This window comes from Metarhizium acridum (genome assembly GCF_019434415.1).
Source record: "Metarhizium acridum strain ARSEF 324 chromosome Unknown scaffold_31, whole genome shotgun sequence".
Classification (NCBI taxonomy): domain Eukaryota; kingdom Fungi; phylum Ascomycota; class Sordariomycetes; order Hypocreales; family Clavicipitaceae; genus Metarhizium; species Metarhizium acridum.
This window is the reverse complement of record NW_027094018.1, coordinates 2,542,881-2,557,597: the sequence shown is the minus strand read 5'-3', so window position 1 is coordinate 2,557,597 and position 14,717 is coordinate 2,542,881. Positions and strand designations below refer to the sequence as shown.

General features: G+C 51.1%; 4 protein-coding genes across 4 annotated transcripts; 3 read left to right on the top strand and 1 right to left on the bottom strand.

Moving 5' to 3' along the window:
- Positions 1 to 1,220: 1,220 nt before the first annotated feature.
- Positions 1,221 to 3,344, top strand: J3458_005670 (uncharacterized protein). The gene has a single exon (XM_066118936.1). The coding sequence runs from the start codon at positions 2,484 to 2,486 to the stop codon at positions 3,057 to 3,059; it is 576 nt and encodes a 191-aa protein (XP_065976458.1). The 5' UTR covers positions 1,221 to 2,483; the 3' UTR covers positions 3,060 to 3,344.
- A 2,024-nt stretch (positions 3,345 to 5,368) lies between these two features.
- On the top strand, positions 5,369 to 6,445 carry J3458_005669 (uncharacterized protein; the record flags this gene model as incomplete). The annotated part of the gene is made up of 1 exon (XM_007811964.1): positions 5,369 to 6,445. The coding sequence occupies one exon, from the start codon at positions 5,369 to 5,371 to the stop codon at positions 6,443 to 6,445; it is 1,077 nt and encodes a 358-aa protein (XP_007810155.1).
- Positions 6,446 to 11,064: 4,619 nt separating this feature from the next.
- Positions 11,065 to 11,884, top strand: ras2 (the record flags this gene model as incomplete). Its single annotated transcript, XM_007811965.2, has 2 exons — positions 11,065 to 11,169; positions 11,279 to 11,884. 2 exons carry the CDS (start codon positions 11,065 to 11,067, stop codon positions 11,882 to 11,884), a joined length of 711 nt encoding a protein of 236 aa, XP_007810156.2.
- A 1,888-nt stretch (positions 11,885 to 13,772) lies between these two features.
- Positions 13,773 to 14,498, bottom strand: J3458_005667 (uncharacterized protein; the record flags this gene model as incomplete). Its single annotated transcript, XM_066118935.1, has 1 exon — positions 13,773 to 14,498. The coding sequence occupies one exon, from the start codon at positions 14,496 to 14,498 to the stop codon at positions 13,773 to 13,775; it is 726 nt and encodes a 241-aa protein (XP_065976457.1).
- Between the last annotated feature and the right edge of the window lie 219 nt (positions 14,499 to 14,717).

Below are 14,717 nucleotides of genomic sequence, written 5' to 3'. Positions count from 1 at the left end.
CAATGAGACATGTATTACCAGAGAAAGCTCCTCGTCTGGGCGAAATGAGTGTGACGTCGATCCACGACGCAACTGGAAACAAAGAACACCCGGCGTTATGGCCAAGGCAAAAAGTGAAAAAGGATAGGAAAGCAATTATTACAGAGTGGTAGACGTTCAGATAGTTTCCATAGCAGACCACTTCTGACTGGAAATTGGACAAAGACGAAGAGGTGACAAGGTCCCGCACGGTTGGCCAGGCTGGAGTGAGATGCTGGCCTGTTATGTATCCACCCTACGACTTGGCGAGATGGAAGAGTCGTGTCGAAGTTACTGACCCCGGAAATTATTTGTCGAGACGGGGTGGCCAAAGCAAGCCTTGACGATCCCAGATATCCGGAGACTCTTGATGGGCGACCCCGTGTGCCAGGCCAACATGATAAAGGGGTTCCAAGTTTGGTCACTTGCGCAAGGCAGTTCCGCAGCCCAATGAATCTAAAAAGGACTTCTCCATGTGTTCGTAATCAAGGAAAGGAACACAATTGGAGCTCCTGCAGGCTGGGTAGAAGACAACAGCCCGTGGCGCCAGTATGGAGGAACACTGTTGGAAGACACTCTGCAGTTGCTCTTCCATACCCTGGCTCGGCCATGGTTTATCTTCCAGGGGGCCCCCAATTTGAGTGGATTGAGCTCATGTCCGCTGTTACTCTCGACCAGGGGACTGCCCTGTTGCCTGCAGCAGCCCAGGCCTGAGCACAAATCGTCGTCCGGAGCTGGTGGGAGCAGCCTGTCGGGTGGCATCCGCAGGGGAGGATGGACCGTGAAAGGACGGGGGCGCCGGCTGGCATCAAGGGAGCATGTCCAAGGTGGCGTGAAAGCGCGCGAGGGTGCAGTCAACGGCAAAAGAGCCTGGCGTATTACAGCATTGCTAAATGGCACCGGCACCATTTCATCACGACCAGGTTTGGCGATGGAGGAGCTCTGCAGGCCCAGTTGGCTCGGGGCACTGCAATTTCCTTCCGTGAAGCCGAAGAGGAAGCGGCGTCCTGCGGCGCCTGCCAACTGGGTGGCACTTGCCCGTTCTCAGCCTCCATTGATGCAACCATCATTGAAGACCCTGCTCCGTAATGCTCCGTCAACCTCCATCATAATCCAACCGCGATGGGCCCGATTGTGGCAAGCCAGATCCTTCTGCCGCCTACGACATCCTCGCAGCTTCTTTTTCACTCCTTCAACAGAACTGCCTGTTGACTGTTGACCATCCCGCAACAGGGGTGGAGAGTCCAACCCATGGCTTGGTTGCTTGGCTTTTGCGCAGACTTTGTTGAAACTTCTCTCCACATCGGTCTAGTTGCTACTTCCAAGTCCGCGCAGCTTTCTTCATTCACAATCATTGACCAATATGGTATCACTGCGAATAAGGGAAGTCGCCTTCCTCTCCCAGGTTAGCCTTTTTCAGGCCCCAGAGCAAGAGGCGAAATGCAACTTGACGACGCACAACAGCAATACATGCTCACATCTCATGCGAGTTTATCACCAAGCTAGACCACGGGTCCCCTGGAGATGCCTCTCAACGCCCGCCCAATATCGTGACTTCGGACCTGGCAACCTCGCTACCGGGGTCAATGGAGCATCAGCTAATACTGTACGCCGTACGGAGTACACCAAGGAGCTTTTTGTGTCTAATGAGCCATGATCGCCATGTGACCCGTGTTCTCGGTACTCATGATGCCGCTGCAAAACGTACATACAATATTGTATCAGCATACGGAGGACGGCGTGCATGCACGCAGAGTAAACATATTACGCCATGCGGAAGCAGGCATTATGGCAGCAACGCCTCTGTCATAATACTACGGAGTACTCCGTAGAGTTTGGCACAATCGTTGTTGTCATTTCTGAGAACGCATGTCCTTGCCCCGAATCTTACTACAAACGCCATCAATTTCAGCTGAAGGCCCAACTGCTGCATGCGTGCCCGGTACATAATTGTGGTCGCTCGAAGCAGGATGAGGGAAACTTCGAATTTCGGTCGATATACTCCGTAACAGCATAAGATCAAGGTTGCGTTTCCTCCCAAGATCCACGGGCTATTCTTCTCGTACAATTGCACTTTGTTTCAAGCCGATGTTGTGTGGAAATTACAAGGAGGTTCCTCGTCTGGGTACTCCGTACACGTCCTGGGTTCGTACTTTTGGGAACACTATGGCAGGTGCCGGACCAACAGTAATTTCTTTCCTTTGGTCAGAGACTGTTGGCCGTGAAAATCGCCAATCGCTCATTCTCGAAGACAGGATATTAAAGCCCCTGGTCAGGGGTGATCTTCGTTCTCGGGAAGAACGAAAGACCTCGTGCCCGTAACATTTTGCAAATGTATTCCTACATCGCTTGCTCGAATTATTGGTCATTCGTTACTCCGTTTATTTGCCAAATTCAATCTTCATGCACAACTTTGCGCCAAAAAGGAGGTCAAAGCTAGGTGCTAATGCAAGCCACCAAGAGAAATGCCCACAGAAACAAGGTGCAGACAAGTCGCAAACGCCTTTAGTACAGCTGTTAAGCCGGGTTGGCGACAAGCATTATTTGGCATAATAAATGGGAACATGAAAAACCTTAATAACTACTCCGTACTAACTTCAGACGGCCAATCCAGAGTGGGCGGCAACTTCACGCGGGTTATTGCAAATCCAGCCAGTCACGGACAAGACGCTGCACAGCTTCATGTGTTTCCAGCCAGGCTTTACATGAAGGCTCGATTATCTACAGCAGACACGAACTCAACTCACTTGGTTCGGGACGAGAACATCACTCTATCCGTTCGGTTTCGGGTTTTTGATTCGCAATTCATCTCTTCATGTTCATGTCCAATGTTGACAAATGTCTACATTGTTACACGAGCGACCGGTCATGTTTTCCGCGAGTGGAACTTGGGGCTTGGGGCTTTTTCTTGCTCCAAAACCTCGGCCAATAGTCAAAAGTCTCGCAATGAACGCTCCATCAACGGGTTCCCCATCCCCGGGCCGTCCACGAGCCGTCGAGCCGCTCCGCCTTTACAAAGATGGTTACACAGCGCTGGCTAAGAGAAGGAAAAAGCAAGTAAGAGAGGAGAAAATTTTCCCCAGACGCCACTGGTCATGAAGTGCTCTACAACTTTTGCTCTGTACTACGGAGTACGGATGGATGGCAACGTGCGCACTCACCTTTGACCAACACCAAGATGGGGTACTATCGGGTTCCGACATGTCTTTTTCCTGTGGCGTTGATCCCTCTCTCCACATGGCGTGGTGTTGTTGAAGTCATGCCACACATTCCAAGGCGCTCATCATCATTTCAGAACCGGCAGCACATACATACAGACAAGCAACTCGTAACCTTGCCCAACAATATCCGTCTGTTCTTGTGAGAAGAGTCAATGAACCAGTGTGAAGTACAAGTCATGTGGCGTTTCATTGTAAGATAATTAACTTCTTACATAGTATTGCGCCACGTAACAACTGCCACGCATATTGTATCTCCTCCAAAAAGTGGTCAAAACCTCATTTATGAGATACATATGTAGTACATTAACCCCCTTGCGACTGCAGGTTGAGGCTAGGGGGGCCATTCCATGACCAGGCTCTTCAACAGGGCTCATCCCCTCTCACTGCATGCTTTTGCTCAGCAGACATGGGTATCAAGACAAGAAGGGTGTTTCACAACTGCCGTATTATGAGGGGGTTCCTGCAGGGAATAAATCACCTCACACTTATCGCTTGACTCGGTATTAGTGTCAGCTGCCATCCAGTATCGGCCCCGGAAAAGGCGCAATATCGTCTCTTGTTTCAGAGATGAGCTTATTAGGTGCACTTTAAGACGCCATGACAACACCGTCATCGGCAGGCTTGTGATTGACGTGTCTAATTGCCGTGTTGAGATACAGGGAAGTAGAGGGTCTTCCTTCAGACGATGGGATGGAGCTACTATTGCACACGCAGCCCATGTTTTATCAAGATGACTATGAAGTGGTATTCATGCATTCATGCAAAACGAAATTGCTAGATCCGAGCGCGGCAAGTTTCAAGTTTCACATTTTTGTTCACATTGTCGTCGTCGGCTTTGTGAATAGCCGAATCCGGATTGCCCAAAGCCAGCCTGACAGCACCTCGCCGGCCAACTCGAAGTGAATCAATGCTAACGGTAGCCACAATAGGAATATGGAATAACATGTTAGTTGCTGCGTATCATACTACGTATTACGCAGAAGATCTCGCAATGCAAGTAATCGCACCTGTCATCCGTGATGCGTCAATGAAAGACGCCTACACGGTAGAATCGGTAGCAAATTCTCCTTTCGTAGAGCCGGAACATCACCAAGACAGATGTTCCCCCTTGCGTTGAAGACATCATCAACCCTACATATGCAAACCACACATCCAAAAAGCAAGTCATCACGAGGCCCCAAGCAAGATCTCCCGGATAATATCACAGTCAACCAGTGTCTCTGCTCTCCCTGAATCATACCGCACCAGCGAGGGTGCCTACTCGCAGGACCTGTGGAGCACGGATTTACCCATCGATCGATGAGATCTGAGGATAGGGGTGGGGGGTTGTAAGGGTAAACAAGGAGAGAGGCGGCGAGGCTAGTGTTTAGAGCTGGAGAGATGTTCGCGTTTGCGCATAGAAAGGAAGCTTCGGTACTCCGTAAAGGGATGGGCATGAGAGATGAAGTATGAAATCGAGTTCATGGCTCAAGGAATTGGGTTCTATTGCTCTCCGTTTGTGCATGCCTGCATCTGTTCGAGTCGTGCGTTGCTGGAAATGCAAATATCAAGATATAGCTCTCCATACTACAAATAAGTCCGGTCCAATAATCTCGTGCCACAGGGCTTTAATTGAGCAATCTTGATTGTCTCGTCTGGGTTATACTATCCTTATGATTCCGTTCCCATTTTGACCTCGATTTCACGGCATGTTTCCTGCACCGCCGCACCAGACATTCTCTTTCTCAAGACTTGGCAACTTGCGTTGGAGGCCGTCGATAGTAGTAGTAGGTATTATTCGTCGTAAACTGAGCCTTGCTGCTTTCGTACCAGTGTGTGGCAAGTGATGCATTCTCCGGGTGTGTCGTGGTGCCTCGGACGGCATGCTCACAGGTAGGATGCTAACCAGGCACTAACAACTGCTACAGTTCCCAGCCTCGCCTCCTACGACGCTACTTCAGACGAACACGATGCCTGGCATTGGTTCAAGCCAAGGATTTCCCGGAGACAAGACGGCCGGCCGCGCGAGCAAGTTCTGAGATGGCGCTACCCTACATCAGATGGTCACTCCAATCCCGACATGGAACTTGTAACCAGAGCATCTCAAATCTCGACGTCGTGTGATCCCAGCCGTGGCGTTTTACACCTCGATGAATAAACACCAAAGAGTAGATGATGTGGTTTACGGCGCGCCATCGACTGCTCATCATGTGATCTACGTTTCCGATCTGACCGGTGCAAGTGCCAACCTCGGCGGGGAGGCGTACATCACGACACACCCATCCCGCAGGCACCTCTGCATCCAGCCACATGGCCGCCGATTCACGCCAACAGCGAAAACGACAGCCCGCAAACTACACGGGCATGCAAGCAAAGCACACGACAGATACACCGCACACGAAGCACGAGAATTCGCAATGTGCCCCGCCACAGTGCCACCCCTCTCATCCGTCAAGGCGCTTGCATTCGACGTCTTCGGCACAACCGTAGACTGGCGCTCCTCAGTCACAGAAGAGCTGACGCTCCGCGCGTATCGCAAGCGCTCTTCCAACCCGTCACCCGCCCTCAAGGACCGCCTGGACAGTCTAGACCAAGACGACTGGGCGCGCTTCGCCCAGGCCTGGCGCGACACATATGTCCACTTCGTGAGGTCCTTCAACCCCGGGCAAGACGTGTGGAAGACCATCGACGAGCACCACCGCGACAGCCTCGTCCAACTGCTCGGGACGTGGGGTCTCGAGGGCCTGTACACGGACGCCGAAGTAGACTCGCTCAGCCTGGTGTGGCACCGCCTTGCTCCCTGGCCCGACACCGTGGACGGGCTAGCCAAGTTGCGCGACAGCGGGAAGCTCGTGCTGGCAACGCTGTCGAACGGCAACATGGACCTGGTGAGGGATTTGAATGACTTCGGAGGCCTGGGGTTCCACCGGCTGTTTTGCGCCGAGACGTTTCGGGCGTACAAGCCTCGCCCGGAGACGTATCTCGGCGCGGCGAGGGACATGGGCCTGGAGCCGGGGCAGGTGGCCATGGTTGCTTGCCACATGGGCGACTTGGAGGCTGCCAAGGCGTGTGGTCTGAGGACGATATACGTTGAGAGACCTAGGGAAGAGGCCTGGGATAAGGACGGCGAGGAATTCGTAGCGGCTAGGAATTGGGTGGATTTGTGGATTGGGGAGGAGGAAGGTGGGTTTGTTACTATGGCAGACAAGCTCCTGGATATCTTGTAGGAATGATAACTGTGGTGTATTTTTTGCGCGAGAAAGGGCTACAAGGCAGCGGTGGTTGAAGTGCAACGAGATATCAGTAAATCTCCAAGTTCAACAGTTCTCGGCGTAGTTTTACAATGGAGGCCGGAGAACCTCACTCAGCCATATCCCTACTACATGTTGCTAGCTTCGACATTTATGTTTTCTGACTGATTGCAGTTTCTCTCCAGTTGTTGTGGATGGACCCTTGCCCGAGGTATATACATGAGAGCTCTCCAAGTATACATAGTGTTATACATTGACTAATCAATTAAATTGATACATTGCCCCAAACAACTTGATTCCCAGCTCTCGTAAAACTCAAAAAGTCGTACGGAGCACACTGCTGTAAACTCAACTTCAAGTCTGACAATGCGAAGCCAAGGTCCATGAACCCTTTAGCCCCTTGGGTGACCGACTTTGCTAATGCATACGGTATTTTATAAGGTAATCGATGTCACAATTCTGATTAGGAAAACGGCACGAAAATGTTTTTGTTGTTGTTGTTGTTGTTGTTGTTGTTGTTGTTTAGATGCAGGCCGGGATATGTCAGAACTTGTGTTTAAGTAGCACGACATATGAGAATCTCGGTGGGCCGTCCACCCGCGATATCGCAAGCATACCTGGGTACAGAAAGTCTACACCGAGACGCAAAACATGGATGTGCGGCATTGGCTCTTCATTTTGCTCGCTTTTGCATACTCTTCGGCCACTGAGCAGACAAAGGAGAGGCCTCTCTCTTGGCAACTGCTTCAAGAGAGTTTTTCAATGGCGCTAGCAGGGGATGGCACTGGTACTGGAGCAGGATATCATCAAAAACGAACCTGCCTCAGAGAAACAAGGAATAAGACGCGACGTATTGAAATGTCCCGTCGTTGAGGTGACGAGACTTCGTGCAGGCTGCAGATTCAAAATACTCTGGCACATCAAGGCAACTCGTCATATCTTGTCCATAGTAGCAGTTCGTCAATACGAAGCAACCAATGGAAGCTGCTTGTGATATGCTATGAGATAGGCCCTCGCGGTGTTTCGAATGTGCGACGCCTTGTAATAGCCTGGCTTCTATTCGTGTGTTTCCAATTGCAAGTGAGGCGAGCAGAGTGAGAGGCCAGTCTCGTTACTATTTTGGAGCAGTTTGTCTAGTCCCATAGTAGCATACCCCGGGTGGCGAGCCTGTCTGTAAGCCGTGCCACAGACGATACATCATGGGGTGTAGAGGCTGCCTGGAGCATTTTGCACCACCTCGTATGCACAAAAAGCTGTAGATGGACGGACAATATTGGATTACGTACCAGAACAATTAAGACATGCGTTGAGAGAAGTCAACAGACGGAAAAGCAGAGACAGAGAGAGTAACCACCCAGCTGAACATGTGGTGGCAGTGGAGTACGATGAAATTCAACTATTGGCAGGCGAACAGCAGTAGCAAAATGATACGAGGAGGATATGTGGGGTACGGTATTGCTCCAGGCCAGATCCTAATCGTTGACAGAAACGCCCAGCTCTCCATCGAGCCATCAACCAACCCATCGTTGGATGAGTTGCGGATGGACGGCACGGCCCTGCTGTAAATGAATCAGGTCTCCGCAGGGAGGGAATCCACCCATTCGTTGCGGTCGGGACGGTTCTGCCTCGGAAGATATCGATGGTAATCTTTTCTTGTTTGGCGGCTCTCCGCTGCGGCCGGTCTGATGTCTTGCTGTTGTGTAGCGCCCGGGACCTAGCTATGTTCAAGTGGCAAATCTAGAACCTTACGAGACCGGCGAATGAAAATGCTAGAGGGGGCAATGATATGAACCGTTACGGAGTACATGTAGTATATTCGATGCCAATGATAAATGCAAAGCGGCATGGATGAGCGAAATGACGAGGCAAGATAAACAGGTGAGTGGCCAAGCCAGCGGCCGGAAAAACAGCCGTATGGCAAAGACGTGTGGTCACAGGAGCAGAGGCCCGGAACCCGGAGGTCCAAACGCAGAGGTAGAAATAGAAGTTGGTCGAGTCGACTGAGATGTGAGAACCGGGGTGGTGAAGTCGATAACTCGTGGGCTTGTCGAGGGTTCGTCGAGGCTTTCAATGTTGGGACCAGACAAGAGACAATGCTTCGAGTGGCTTTGACAAGCGCCAGGACCACAAAACATGCACGAGGCAGGCAGCGTGCAGTATTGCTCTAAACGCTCCTTCCCTTCTTTGTCGATGAATGCACTGTTGGTGGCTTTTTTTTTTTTTTTTTTTTTTTTTTTTTTTTTTTTTTTTTTTTGGGAGGGGGGGGCCGCAGATTTTTTATCCAGAAGTTGGCTGAATTGTTTTCTTTTTGAAGCCGCAAAATTGGGAACTAAGATCGAATGTCTTTGTTTTTGCCGCTGTAATTGCATGCTTGTTTACCTTGGCTTTCCTTGGCTCCCGTTACTCCCTCCGGGTCTTTCTCGCCTTTCTGCCTGCTCTTCCTCACGATGCCATTGGTCACCAGGGCGCAACAGAGCTCACGCTCGCCAACCACCACAATGGACATATAACTACTCCGTACCATCGATGCAGCTGGGGGTTAGTGGATGCTCAGAATCACACCAAAGCCAAAGACCCGCCGGGGTGCTTGCTTGGGCCACCCAAATCCATGAGGCTCCTTACTCCCAGGCAGAGCCAGGGTACGTGAGTTGTAGGGTTGGACGATGCTCTTTAGCCACCCAACCAGACTACCACTCTGACAGGGAGGTCGACTACCACGCAGATCGACAAAGAGGCACTCTGTACACATACTAGGTATTCTGGCCCAAATAGCGTTTGCATCGAGTACCATCTGCGATGATGATGAAAACCCAATCCGGCACCGATTGGCCATCCCAACAGTTTGGTACCTGGCACACGTTGCCTCGAAGAATGGCAAGCCCCGTGTTGTTTCGTCGCCGTCGCAATATGACCTTTCCAACCAACATTGATTGCCGATTGCCCCTGTCTGCTGGTTGGATTAAGGAGCCCGGAGTGACATATCGATGATAAGACGGATGAAATGTACATAATACGGTACGGAGTAAAAACACTTCTAGCGGAGTTATTCCAAATATGACAACGGGCCTCTTATTTGTTGTTATTGTATTTCCCACACTCTGGTTATGTATTGTTCCTCAAAACAGCCCGGCTGGGTTAACCATAGTTAGCACAGCATCGCGGCATTCGAGTTGCCTCAGTCACTGCCAATGCCGCCAAAGGGGCCACCTGTATCCAATAAGAAGCTAAATTAAAAAGGTACATTTATTGACTAGTGAATCAAGTGGTAATAAGAGTATTGATGTAATAATGTCCTACAAATCGCTACATCTAACATAATACAGCCCTAACGTTATCCGCTATCAGTCAGCATGGGCATTGCGGGGCTCGTAACCTTACTGGAGCCTTGACACACCAGAGGGGATGGAGTATTGCACCATCAATCATTGGAGGACTTGTCCTTGTCAACACGCAACAAAAGGAACAAAGGCCATCACCACATCTGCGCTAATATTTGCATTGCGATTGTATCTGCCCCGTTAAGTCTTCCAAAGGGGCGACACGCTCTAGACCCCTTGAGCTCCAGCCCAGCCAAGATTGAACCTGCCGGGTCAGCTTAAGAAGCGACAAGAGACCGCAAGAGGTCAAGCTGCTCCACTGGATAGTCGAGGAGGCAGCGAGCCATTCGCCTGTTGCTTTCACCTCCGACGAACAGGCGAGCTTGAGCATCATGGTGGCATAGCTCTTTTTGTGTACCGGCCAAAACCAGACATTAGTGGTGCCTTTGTCCCTTAAGGGTTATACGGATCATATGGAGTAGTCTAGTCATGGGTTGCTGGTACTGGAATCGCCTGCGGCCCATAATATTTCCAATGTAAACTTCAACAGCTTGTCAGTCGGCCAATCATCCACCCATCTAACCTTCGAGCTCTGCCTGCTCTTGGTGCTTCGTCCCTACCAACAAGCTCGGCCAGCTACATGTATGCTGTATTTATTGTATTATGAGATCGGCCCTGGACGGCCCTGGACCATCCCCGGCAAGCTGAGCTTCTCCTACAGCAACTGGCCGTGCACTCGTGTGGTCCATGTGCATCCTACTAGCTGCGAACCTATCAATCTATCTCGGCGGCCACTTAAGCACCCAGTCCATCCGCGGCCGATGGTCTCCTATCAGCGTCCACTGCTGCTCTGTACCGGGCACCAACCATCCTAACTGGCTCAGACAGTGGGCTCTGTCGTTGCGCCTCTACTCCATACAAAGCAGCATGACCCGCTCACCCACCGACTCCACTCGACCCTCTGCCCACCCGAGTCCAGCAGCTCCCACTGCAAGCCAGAACGCCTCAGTAACATCTTTCGAGAGTCTTGTGCTGAGGCTGGAGCAAACATCTTTGTCCTGACCATCCTTCTGTTCTTCCCCATTGACGTCGGCCGCACAATCACAACGCTGCTCTCTCGTCCCAGGCTCCCGTTACAATTCCGAGCTGTGCTTCGCCGACCACCTCCTTTCCCTCCTGATCGACGGCTTGTCCTGTCAAGGACGAGTGTATAGTCTCCCCCATACCTCTCTCCTCGACTAGCCACTTGTCGGCGCACAGCTCGAATTCTTGCCCAGCATGGCGGGCCGTATGGTGCTATACAAGCTGGTGGTGTTGGGTGATGGTGGCGTAGGAAAGACAGCACTGACAATTCAACTATGTCTGCAACACTTTGTTGAAACCGTGAGTCTGTAGCCCTCCAATGTCCCTGCGACCTTCACCGTTCAAAGGTGGAGGCGGGGAAGCTAATCCTCTATTCTGAGCCTCGCAAGCTGATGCAGCCTCGTTACAGTACGACCCGACGATTGAAGATTCGTATCGCAAACAGGTTGTCATAGACGGTCAACCCTGCATGCTCGAAGTCCTCGATACCGCTGGGCAGGAAGAATACACAGCCTTGCGCGACCAATGGATTCGTGATGGCGAAGGTTTCGTACTCGTCTACAGCATCTCATCCCGCTCCTCATTTACCCGCATCAAAAAGTTTCACCACCAAATCCAACGCGTCAAAGAATCATGTGCATCTTCACCGTCATACCCGGGGTCGCCCCTCTCCGCCGCGAATCCCCAGATGCCAGTGCCCATCATGCTAGTGGGCAACAAGAGCGACAGAGTTACGGAGCGCGAGGTATCTACACAAGAAGGGCACGCACTAGCCAGAGAATTGGGGTGCGAATTTGTTGAAGCATCTGCAAAGAACTGCATCAACGTTGAAAAGGCCTTCTACGATGTCGTCAGAATCTTGCGTCGACAGCGGCAACAAGCGTCTCGCCCGGCGGGTGGCTCGAGCGGCCGCTCACGTACAGGTAATGGTGATATTGGGGGCCGCGAGCGCGAGGCACCAAGATACCGGCGCAGCAAGGACGGCGAAAAGAGCAAAAAGTGTATTGTATTATGAGCGCAAATGCTTCCTCGCCATCACCGGCCTTGTGGGACGAAGCATCTGAGAGGGGTGTTGGTTGGTGAGGGGTTAGGCAATTCTTTGCTGCGGCCGTGCTTGTGTCTCGAATGGAAGCTACATACCACCGACTGCCCTTTCCCTCGACGACGGGCTCCAATGGCATGATGAAAACTAAAACGCAAAAATTTCAAAAAAGCACAATCTATTAAAGACTCTGTTATGAAGGACACGAACCGCCGGAGAGAGAGAGAGGGGGAATGTGATTAATTTTCAGCGACTGACGGTTAGGTGTTTCTATCACGTTTTTGTACTTGATGATGCAACATCCCAGCAACGAACGAACGACATCACCTGAATCGGCGAATGGCGTATGAATCAAAAAAAGAGGCATATTCTGGGGCGCTAGGTTATTTTGACGACATTTACAATTGCTTCTGCTATGATTTGTTGGTCTTGGTGATGGCGTCGCGATTATCTTCGAAAGCCGACATGAAGAGAGACGACATGCTTTTACGCCGCCTCGAGCTGTTTCAGCATCTTGAACCATTTTTTGTTTTTTATTCGTTCTGGTTGACAAAGTCTATTTGTTACCTCCTTGCATGTCATGATGAGGCATTGAGAAATAATGACTAGACGCTAGTGGCTGGTATTGCTCCCAAGTTTATATGCAAGCCCCGAAAGGTTTCCCTTACTCATGGACATATGATGACAATGTTAATCAAGTACGAGTTTGGCCCCTTGGGGTCACATCCACTCACCCTGTTTACACATTCATCCACATTTTGATTGCATTTCCCCTTATTTACTCATGTTGATATTTTTCACGTACAATGTTTTCTTTCTGCATGGGTTTCCACCCCCCCTCGGGATTGACACGAGGACAACACGCACACCCCCCCTACCCCCTGGTGTTCAGAAAATCGCTTGCCCTCGCGGGAAGAAGAGCAGGGAAGTAGACGGAAGTGGAGCACCAGAGAGCGGATTTGCACACTGCGAGGCGGCAAGACGTCTGACGGAGACGACGGCTACTATTAGACCTGTCTATACAGTTAAAGGATTTGAATATTTCAGTTTCTCCTTGCTTCTGGATACTGGCGACAGAGATGAGCAACAGGACAAGACGAGGTAGAAGACATCAAAAAGACATGATGATTGATAATCAAAATACACTTGAGAGCACCGGGGGTACATTCTCACGGGTGATGGCGCAAGAAGACCATCCATGGCTCGAAGTGTTTTGTGCACTCGGCTAGACCAGAGTGAGAGCGATGAGCGAGAGCGAGAGCAGAAGCCATGAGCCCCATGGCCCCAGTTTGGATTTTGACGGCCGGGAGGGTCCGTCGGTGTCGCTCAGAATCGATTTCTAAGAATAAAGTAAGCAGCGCCGATGCCCGCGCCAACGCCAAAGGCAACGTGTGAAGCCCTAGGAAGGGAGAAGGCGCGAAAGGGAGGGGTGGCAACCTGTGCAGCTTGGTGCAGCTGATGCGACCAATGCAACCGGCAGAGGACTCGACGGCTAACAAAAGCTTGCATTTGCTGTCTGAGCACCGAGCAAGAAGTGAGGAGTGAGGGGTGCGAGCTCTCGGCTGTGAGGACTTGACAACACTGGGAACCAAGCAACTGCCTACTTAAGTAGCCTGTGACTGCCTAGTAGGCGACTTCCCCAGCCCTTCCGACCACAGAACCATCAATGCGGGCCGGACACATACATGCACCTTGTCCGACCCAAGCGCAAAAGGAGCATGCGACACGCGCGTACAATACACGGTACCAGCAGCATTCGCAGACAAAATGGTATGGGGCTGCTGCCTTGATTGAATTTTTTTTTTTTTTTAAGAAAAAAAAAATCCAAAAAAAATCCCGCGTGTGTGTGCAGCCTCCGTCCCTACCCGCAGCAGCCTGGCGCCGCCTCCGCGGCCGCGGCGGCACATGAAGGGGACCCTCGAGCAAAAGCGGCTTGACGGATTGGCCAAGGGTGCTGTTTGCTTGGTGTGCGCCACGTCTGGAGAGGGGCGGGGGAAAGCCTATCAATTGATCCGTTTTGCGTGGCGTGCGGCATGGCAAGCATGGGAGCATGAACGTGCTTGCTTGCTTGCATGGCGGAGTCTGCTCGTAAGAAGTAAAAAAATCTAATTACTAGACCGAAAAAAAAAAAAAAAAAAAAAGAGAGAGAGACGCGCGATAGGGCGCACATAAAGACCAAAGGAAAAAAACAAATAGGGAATTTGCAACTGTTCATATGGTTGGCGAACTTGACGGCTTCATGCTCGACATTATAGCGGGGGTCCAGGCGAGGACATATAAGAAAATTGGCGCCGAGAAGGAAATGTATGACACCAACTGGCTCCTCGATGCTTTGTTTTCTCTTTTCTTTTTTTGGTTCCTCTTCTCTGAGAAGACAGGGACCAGCTGATGTTTCCTTTGTTGGTGCGCGCTTGAAGTGTCCCATGGTGCGGGCCTCCGTCTGATGTTGGTGGAGGCTAGGAAGGGTTATCCTTGTTGGGATTAGGTAGTTACTCCGTACGGAGTACTCGGTGACATATTTTATGTTCGGTGTTTTCGCGGAGTGGGAACGGTGTGCGTCGACTGTGGCGGATGGAGTTTGTTGCATGGCATTGTGGCGCTCGAGAGAAGCTGGGATTTGCCCTCTGAAAAAAAGCAATAGTGATTTTTTTTTTGGAAGAAGGGGGGGGGGGTTCTGTTACAATCGTTGCCCCCATGACGTGGAAGCAAGATTCGACACTAGAACTGTCGGCGTTGCATGGTGTAGGCTGCAGGTGAGCAGCTGGCCTTGACGATGCGACTCACAATGTGCCTCCATACAAGTCTG

Coding starts and splice junctions, on each gene's coding strand:
- J3458_005670 (XM_066118936.1), top strand. CDS start 2,484: ATGCCCACAGAAACAAGGTGCAGACAAGTCGCAAACGCCTTTAGTACA.